Raw genomic sequence first — 9,428 nt, 5'->3', positions numbered from 1 at the left:
TTGTATATATTTTTAATTTTTAGATATTAATATTTAGTTAAGCAAATCATTGTATATACCTCATATTTGCAATTTATGTAAAATTGGATACTCTTGATATTTTGAACAATAATAGTATCCAACTGTTCAATGCCTTTTATTTTGTATCCATAACTTTTTAATAAATAAAAAATTTGTCCCGATGTAATGTGGAAGGAATTTACAAAATTTATAGCAGACGCAATTGCAATTAAGGTATCCTAGAAAAGATGAATATATTTTATTTTTAATTAAATGTTAATAAATTAATTATTAATAAATCTTTGGTACCTCCGATGGTTTATACGGCCTTTTATTTTGTATAGAATTTGAATGATTGATTTGTATATGGCGTATTATATTGTTTTCGTTTATAAATTTAGCATTACAAAATGGGCATTTTATGAAAATAAAATTATTTTTAATGCCATGAACAACTTGTTTTTTTTCTTCCCGTTTACCTAAAACTATAAGTTAGCATTGTTACCTAATGAAGTAGTATCCATAATGTTGATGGTAGCTAAAACAAAATATGAAATACAATAAATTACCAAAAATAAAATACTGAAATCAAAAGCCAGTAATTGTAATAAATTATAATACATCATAATAAATTGCAGTTGTTAGATACGATGTACTATTAATGTCTAATATTTTTCTTAATAGTGGATCATTTTTCTGTTCTTCAATAATTGCAGAATATAATTTTTGCTGTGGACGATAACATGTTCTGGTGGAGGATTTGAAAGAAGATAAAAGTTGTTCGTCACACAGTTCTTTTAATATTGACCTCAGTTTGGATATATCAACAAAATTCTTGGATATAATTGCCATTACAACAGTTATATGCTGGTATAAGGTATGTAGCTATGGTAAAAAATAATTTTAGAAATACATTAATACATTTAAATAATTATTATATGTTTTTCAAATAACATACAGTGTGGTTTTGTAACAAAATTGTATTTCCAAAATATAAATGCAGGCAAGCCAAAACAAACAAACGATTTGTGGTGTCCTCCTTGAAAAATGTTAAGCAGGATGTTATTCTCTCTAGGTATATTATTAATAATTTGTACATATTCTCTGATTATTTAAAGTTTTTGTGGATATAATTTTGGAGCGGTGTCAGTGAATACATTTTTTTTTTTTTGAATTAATTGTCGGTGAATCACATTTTCTTTTTGAAGTAAATGTTGGCCTTGTGGAAGTGATAAGTACATTTGGTGTTGGTTCATCACTATTTGAAATTAATTGTATCAATTCATCGGTAGTATAGCTGGAATCTTTAATTATTTGATGTTTTTTTATTATATTAAATAGGTCCTGTAATGCTGTATTGTAGTTTTTAATTTGAAGTTTGAAATCGTTTTGTAGGTCCTGAATGGTGGTGGATATGGGTAGTTGAGAAACAACTTTAGTAATGAATTCTTTAATAAAAATTGCCTTTTGTTGAAGATTTTGGTGCAATTGTCCCTTATCAAAATTGACACGACGCTTCGGTTCATGACATATCCATAATGTTGATGGTAGCTAAAACAAAATATGAAATACAATAAATTACCAAAAATAAAATACTGAAATCAAAAGCCAGTAATTGTAATAAATTATAATACATCATAATAAATTGCTGCGGTTAGATAGGTTGTACTATTAATGTCTAGTATTTTTTTCAAAAGTGGATTATTTTTCTCTCCTTCAATTACAGAATATAATTTATGCTGTGGACGATAACAAGTTCTGGTGGAGGATTTGATAGAAGTTAGAAGTTGATCGTCACACAGTTCCTTTAATATTGCCCGCAGTTTGGATTTGTTTACAAAATTCCTGGATATAATTGCCATTACAACAGTTATATGCTGGTATAAGGTATGTAGCTATGGTAAAAAATAATTTTAGAAATACATTAATACATTTAAATAATTATTATATGTTTTTCAAATAACATACAGTGTGGTTTTGTAACAAAATTGTATTTCTAAAATATAAATGCAGGCAAGCCAAAACAAACAAACGGTTTGTGGTGTCCTCCTTGAAAAATGTTAAGCAGGATGTTGGTTGGGTGGTCAGGTCAACTTGCATCGAACTACTATTTTCAGAGGACCTTGATATTTTGCAATTAAAAATTGAATAATTATTTTATAACATTTGTTACGAGGACGACTACTAGGTAATTATTGCTTTTATAACTTACCGGAAACTGGGATCATAACGCACATAGGGATGCATCCACCAGTTGTCCAGTTTGCTTATAAAGTTTTTTAAGCAAAACTCCACATTATTCAACACATTTGCTTGTAGTAAGTCAATATGTGTTAGTATCATTTTATTATCTGTAGCGATAAACTTTTCAATTTGATTTTCAAATATATCAATGTAATCTGTTACAATATTCATTTTAATAATATTTTTTTTCATCTCTATTAGTTTATATACATGAAACTCAACTTCACTTAAATTGACACTGGAAAAAAGGACATGATTAATATGTATTGGAATGTTTCATTTATCAATCATCACTCACTCATCGCTTCTGTTGTGAACAAAACAGGAAATAGAAAATGATATTGAATTGTCCATAGACCTTATACTATGACAATCAAACACATTTTGCCAAAACATATTGGAGAAATCTCCTTTCTGTTGGGTGGGAGGGTTGGCAAAAACCTCTGGAAAATCAACTAGAGTGATTTGTGGTTGGTAGGGAACATTTTGTTGAATTTTTAAAGCATTTAAATATTGAGCAAAATTTTTTGCTGCACTGCTGTCGAATATTTTAACCGAATCTTGGACAAGTTTGGCAGTCTTTTTTTCCCCCAATTTTTTTGTTTTGAAATTCGATTCAACATATTCGCCTGCTGCCTTTAATACCATATCCCTCACATTTGCAATAATGCTTTGTTCCATATTTTTAAGTTTTATGAATTCAATAACTTTTTCTACATGACCACATCTATTAAGGACCTGTATATAATGTATATAATGTATATGATTTTTTTTTTATTGTTATTTGTATAGTTGTATATATTTTTAATTTTTAGATATTAATATTTAGTTAAGCAAATCATTGTATATACCTCATATTTGCAATTTATGTAAAATTGGATACTCTTGATATTTTGAACAATAATAGTATCCAACTGTTCAATGCCTTTTATTTTGTATCCATAACTTTTTAATAAATAAAAAATTTGTCCCGATGTAATGTGGAAGGAATTTACAAAATTTATAGCAGACGCAATTGCAATTAAGGTATCCTAGAAAAGATGAATATATTTTATTTTTAATTAAATGTTAATAAATTAATTATTAATAAATCTTTGGTACCTCCGATGGTTTATACGGCCTTTTATTTTGTATAGAATTTGAATGATTGATTTGTATATGGCGTATTATATTGTTTTCGTTTATAAATTTAGCATTACAAAATGGGCATTTTATGAAAATAAAATTATTTTTAATGCCATGAACAACTTGTTTTTTTTCTTCCCGTTTACCTAAAACTATAAGTTAGCGTTGTTACCTAATGAAGTAGAGAAACAATAGTTTTAAAAATATTTATCTAATCGATTTAGATAAATATTTTTACGATCAAAATTTTTCTTTTAACTCAATTTACAAATTGGCTATTTTGAAATTTTTTTTTTATATTGTACGTGTAGCGCAAGGATCTTTTAACAATAAACAAAAAAAAAAAATTTAAAAATATTAATTAGAACAAAAGTTATTCTAAAAGTCAGTTATTTCTGTTACACCCTGTATTACGTCTACATTAGACATATCGTACGAAATGAAGTTTGAAAAATTCTTAAAAAATAACTATCCATAATACACCTGGACAACTCGACCTCACCACCACTTTATGCAAATTGTAAGTATCCAAAATTCCGGTGTCCAGGGCAATTAAATAAAAATGAAATACTTACAATCACCAAAGTTCGGAAAAGAACCCCTAGGAATAATACCATCAATTACACCGATGTCTTGACGCATTTCTAAAACATTATGGCCTTGAGCCAAGCTACAAATTAAATTGGACCGTTTGGACGACATCACGATGGACCTGGTCGACGAACAAATGGAAAGTGATTGAATAAGAAAATTAACCATACTCTATACCCCCAAATAGTTTTAAGTCCCCTGGTAGGCGAATTAGACTTTTAGTAGGGGCAAAACAAGTATTTTACCTATGTAATCCTGCACCGATATACCGTTTTCTGGACAACTCGACCTCACCACAACTTTATGCAAATTGTAAGTATCCAAAATGCATTTCCCAAAAAGGGGATATCCTAACGAAGCCAGGGATGTGCTTGGCTAAGTCTTAGTACAATATTTCGATTTTTAATGAATTATAAACCGATTCGTTTCTACCGGAGTAGTGCAAATTACGTTCGCCCGGCACTTATAATATGAAATAAAATTACTAAAAATCCAAATTTGGTACTACCGCTTTGAAAACGATATCCCTCGACTCTAAATGACTTACTCTATAAACCCAAACTGTTTTAAGTCCCCTGGTAAGGTAATTGTACTCAGGGTTGTGGCAAAACCAGTACTTTAACCATGTAGGTAATCCTGTACCAAGTTACTGTTTGTCTCTACTAACTTGGTACAGGATTACATGGGTAAAATACTGATATTATACTCAGATTACATATATAACAGGATTACCTTATACTCAGGATTACATATATAACAGGATTACTTTATACTCAGGATTAAATATATTACAGGATTACTTTATACTCAGGATTACATATATAACAGGATTACCTTACTACCAGGATTACTTTACACTCAGGATTACATATATAACAGGATTACTTTACACTCAGGATTACACATTATTCTAATTACCCATAAAATGTTTAATATATTTATTTAAAATGATATTCTATTTAATATATTTAAATATAAATATTTAATTATAGTACCTACTACCTATTACCTTATTTTAGGTCTTCTCTAAGTAACTATAAAATATTTAGTTTTTTTTAAATCATACTAGTTCTTATATACCTAGTGGTTTTTTGATATTGTATTTTTATATGAGGAGTTGTTATTTAAAAATAATTATCTTTATAAACTTAAAAGTTAAAACTAAACGATTACATATTATTAAGTTAAATGGAATTAATAAAAAAATGTACAAAATACCATTAGAATCAAAAGAAAGATCCATTTTCATTTCCGTTTCAGACGTTTCAGAATCAGTTTCACGTTCAATGTACTCAATTGCATTATTCTCGGCATTATTGGTTTCCAAATTAGTATCTTCATTTGTATTAACTATATTCCAGGAAAAAACAAAAACATAACAAAAGCTATAACTGCTCGTGTCTATAACCAACCCTACATGCTATATATAGGTAAATTGTATATTAAATATACCTATTTAATATAAAATTTAAAATAAAATTATAGAACATTGTATAAAACGTGTAAAACAAATCTTATTTATTTCAGTTATTACTTACCAATATTAGCATCAGTATGTGCTGCAGGCAAATCTACTGAGACCACCAAACTATTTGGTTTTGATTTTACAAACCGTGTAAGAGACCCGGCTAATTTTTTGGTTTGCTCTTCTTTTTGTAGTTTAATTTTACGTTTGGCACATCCGCTTAGAGGTGCCATTTTAAAATATTAAGGTAAATACCTGGGCGTGCGTACGGCGTGCCGCGTGCGCTGAATGTGAGTGTTCGACAGACGAGTTGACGACCATAATAATAATATAATTCTCCATGAATCAACATAATGACGATACCCTTACTCAAAAGTATTTTTAAAATAGACATAAAAGTATACAACAGTTACTGTCTAGATAAGATAAGAATAACATGACATACTAGTATACTATAATAGTATGGTACCAGCGTTGGGCTTTAAATAGTAATTATTTCCTAATCAATTGTTGACGATATTATGACTTATAAAAATAAATTATAACCGATTCTTAGTAGCAACAGAATTTAAATGTAATACAATATACATATTTTATTCCAGAAATGGACATGGATTGAATTTAGTTACGTAACTTATTTTAGATTCTAATTAACCCTTAACTTGGCAAAAAAAAAAATATTACACGAAAATTCCAAACTATCATTATTTTTAATAATTAAAACACGTAGAGTTCATTTTTGACCTTATTTTTAAAAAAGTGACATGAGTTTTTGAGATATTTTGAGTTGAAATGTGTATCTTTAAAGATACATCACCTCATAGAAGCTGTTTTCAATTTCGTGTCTTTTAAGATACACTACCTCGTATGCGATATTTTATTTTTGTATCTTAATGGATACGTCGCTATGAATTCCTCATTTTGAATCTAGTATACATTAGTGTTCATCACTTGATTATGTCTATTCTAAGTTTTATTACTAAAAAGTTACTAAGTAAAACTATGTAATAAAAAGTCAAAAAATATAGTTTTTATTGATTTTTAATAGAAAAAATGTAAAAAAAAATTATAGTAATACAAAGCAGTTAATGAATATATTTTGATTTCCTACTTGGTAAATAATGCATACAAAAGAAAACAACTTTTTATTGAAGCTATTGAAGTTCTAAATTGTTTTAATGGCATATGTTTAACGTTTAAATCATTATTTAACTCTTCAAATTCATGCCTATATAATAACCATGCATTGTTGACAGATATGTCCAATAACTGTGAAAATACAGCCAAATACCAACGATGTGATTTTAGACCAGTACGATATAAAGATACTAGCATATCAGTTAAATCGACACCACCCATCTTAGAGTTATATTCTTTGATTATTGTTGGACAATTAATAGGAATTTTAGTTTTCATATTTTTATCGTAGCGACGAACTGATGACGTTTGTTCATTTACAGGTACAAATTAACTTACCAACGTTACACATTTGTTATCTGCCCATTTTACAACAGCAATTTTTTTTTTATTATCACACCTCATTTCTTAACTTCCTCTTCCTTTTTTGAGTAAATCTTTGTCATTTATGATATCACATCCACGCAGTCTATTTTGTTGTATTGTTCCAAGGCTTAAAATTCCAAACTGTTTTCTTAAATACGTCACAAGTTCCAGTGATGTAAACCAATTGTCAAATTAAACAGCTGTAAGTGGTTTATCTGAAATGGTTTTACAAAGTTGGAGAACAACTTTTTGCCCTAACCCAAAAAAAGTTTCTTCATATTCTGAGAATGATTCTGTACTAAACGTTGTTTCGCCCGCATATGGAAAAAAATCATGCACAAAACCATCAATTCCAGCTCTTACAAAAAATTTAAAACCCTATTTTTTAGGTTTGTTTCTAATATACTGTCTTCTGGAGCCAGCTTTGGTCCCTTTATAAGGAATCATTATCTCATCTATTGAAAACAACTTACCCTGTTCAATTGACAAACAATTTTTTCTTATACCTTCTAAAATTGGTCTTACTTTGTAAAAACGGTCAGAAGTATCAATTGTTTCGTTATCAACAAAATGAATATATCGACGTAGCATTTGATAACGCTTTAGAGCCATGGTATCTGCGATTTGACTGTATCTTAAGTCGTCAGACCAATAATCTGTATATGCTGGCATTGCTACGATTCCCATAAGTAATTCAATTCCAATATAGTGTTTTATTTCTTCTACTGTTGTTTCTAAAGACTTACCAAGTTTTTGGGAACTATATATATTAGTGTGCTTTGTTATGAGTTCTAAAATATCATCTTTAAGAAACATTTTAAAATATTCGTAAGGAGTTGAAATATTTTGAGGTATGGATAAATACTTAAATGGAGGCAAATCAACAGGAAATTTAAACTGTTTTGTCCATTTAAAAGTCATTTTTTGTCGTATCATTTTTTTGGTTTTATTTGTAAATGTTGATGGAGGAGGTTCAACCGATTGAACATATGCTGAAGATACCGAATTTGGTTCCACATATGTCATTTGAGCTAATCTAGCCGATTTTCTTTGAACAATCGATAAGTCAGAATCGGAATGTAAATTGACTGATGGCAAAGTATTTGGAGAAGAGAGATCTAATATATTTTCCATAGTACTTAAATTAATTGCATTATCAATTATATTGCTTTCAACATTAGGCAAATCTAAAATAGGATTAGTAATAGAAATAGAAGCTTCAGCAAAAATATCATTGTTACTTGTACTTGGTAAATTTATGTAATTATTGATGTCTGTACCTAATTCATCAAACATGGGCATATCATCGATATCGTTTAGATAATTCTCTAGTTCCGAAGCACCATTCGGAGGACTTGACGAGTGTGTACTACAATCAGAATTTTCTATAACAGTCATGTTGGGGGCATTTGATTTATTATTTAATGATAATTCAGTCTCATCTTCAGTTTCAGAATCTTCTGATTCTGATGGAGTAATAACAGATTTCAAAAGCCGCAAACTTCGAGATGAAATAATTTTTTTATTTCTATACATAGCTACCTAATAAAAATGAAATATTTATTTGCATGGCTATTATTATTTAATATTTTAATAATTTATTTCAGAATCTAAGGTTCCGTATCTTTTTAGATACAACAATAAACATGAGATAACTGAAAATTGTATCTTATAAGATACAATGTTATACATAAGGTAGCTGAGCAATGTATCTTTTAAGATACAATGTTATACATGAGGTAGCTGAGCAATGTATCTTTTAAGATACAATGTTATACATGAGGTAGCTGAGCAATGTATCTTATTGGATACATCAAATATAAACAATAAAAAAACAATACTCGAGAGTTAAAACCTAACATTTTATTATATTAAAATGATAATAAAGATAACCTGATAAATATTACTAACTTACAGCTTGTTGTCGCGTATATTCAATGACTTATAACACTCCAAAGTCACAGGAAATCACAAACACGTGTAAACTATAATCCACTTGTGAGACAAATGATAACAGCGTAATCAATTTTAGCTACTATCAAATAATATTACACATATGAACTCTTTGGAATATTTAGAAAAATTTACATCAGTTTCATGGAATAAAAAAATAATATTTTTAATATCAAAATTAACTGATTTACGTGTATCTTTTAGGATACAGCGTCAAGTTAAGGGTTAAAACCCGATATATTTGGTTTTATTTGTGTAATATTTAGACAATATTAAAAATTTAAAAATTTGAAATTTCATTAAAATTAAAAGCCCCCGTATAATAATGGGTCCCTTTGAATACTTTGGGTGGGCCGGCCTACGGCCGGACACATAATAGGGTGGGCCAGGCACACCCTGGCCCCCCCCTTAGCTACGCGCCTGACGCCAATAGAAAATTAAGAATACCATTTAATAAGATAAAAAAAAATAGCCTATGTGGGAATTTTTTACAGAAGATTTAAAAATGTAATACAGGATTCTTCATTTATATTTTAACAGGAAAACA

The 9,428-nt window shown here is 28.8% G+C and overlaps 2 protein-coding genes across 2 annotated transcripts; both read right to left on the bottom strand.

The window, feature by feature from the left end:
* Positions 1–1,111: 1,111 nt before the first annotated feature.
* Positions 1,112–4,818, bottom strand: LOC111026441. Its single transcript, XM_022304538.1, has 8 exons — positions 3,945–4,818; positions 3,346–3,521; positions 3,096–3,275; positions 2,543–2,982; positions 2,213–2,482; positions 1,969–2,122; positions 1,635–1,895; positions 1,112–1,551 (listed from the first exon to the last, which is right to left on the bottom strand). The coding sequence occupies exons 1-8, from the start codon at positions 4,126–4,128 to the stop codon at positions 1,147–1,149; spliced, it is 2,070 nt and encodes a 689-aa protein (XP_022160230.1). The 5' UTR covers positions 4,129–4,818; the 3' UTR covers positions 1,112–1,146.
* Positions 4,819–6,542: 1,724 nt separating this feature from the next.
* LOC111026431 (piggyBac transposable element-derived protein 3-like) lies at positions 6,543–9,086 on the bottom strand. Its single transcript, XM_022304524.1, has 2 exons — positions 8,840–9,086; positions 6,543–8,470 (listed from the first exon to the last, which is right to left on the bottom strand). The coding sequence occupies exon 2, from the start codon at positions 8,462–8,464 to the stop codon at positions 7,307–7,309; it is 1,158 nt and encodes a 385-aa protein (XP_022160216.1). The 5' UTR covers positions 8,465–8,470; positions 8,840–9,086; the 3' UTR covers positions 6,543–7,306.
* Between the last annotated feature and the right edge of the window lie 342 nt (positions 9,087–9,428).

This window comes from Myzus persicae, unplaced genomic scaffold, assembly GCF_001856785.1.
Source record: "Myzus persicae strain clone G006 unplaced genomic scaffold, MPER_G0061.0, whole genome shotgun sequence".
Classification (NCBI taxonomy): Eukaryota; Metazoa; Arthropoda; class Insecta; order Hemiptera; family Aphididae; genus Myzus; species Myzus persicae.
This window is presented reverse-complemented; position numbering and strand designations above follow the sequence as displayed.

Coding starts and splice junctions, on each gene's coding strand:
- LOC111026431 (XM_022304524.1), bottom strand. CDS start 8,464: ATGTATAGAAATAAAAAAATTATTTCATCTCGAAGTTTGCGGCTTTTG.
- LOC111026441 (XM_022304538.1), bottom strand. CDS start 4,128: ATGGTTAATTTTCTTATTCAATCACTTTCCATTTGTTCGTCGACCAGG. Junction 3,522..3,944: donor TTTTCCGAACTTTGGTGATT/GTAAGTATTTCA, acceptor GCTAACTTATAG/TTTTAGGTAAACGGGAAGAA. Junction 1,896..1,968: donor TTTTGTTACAAAACCACACT/GTATGTTATTTG, acceptor TTTTTACCATAG/CTACATACCTTATACCAGCA.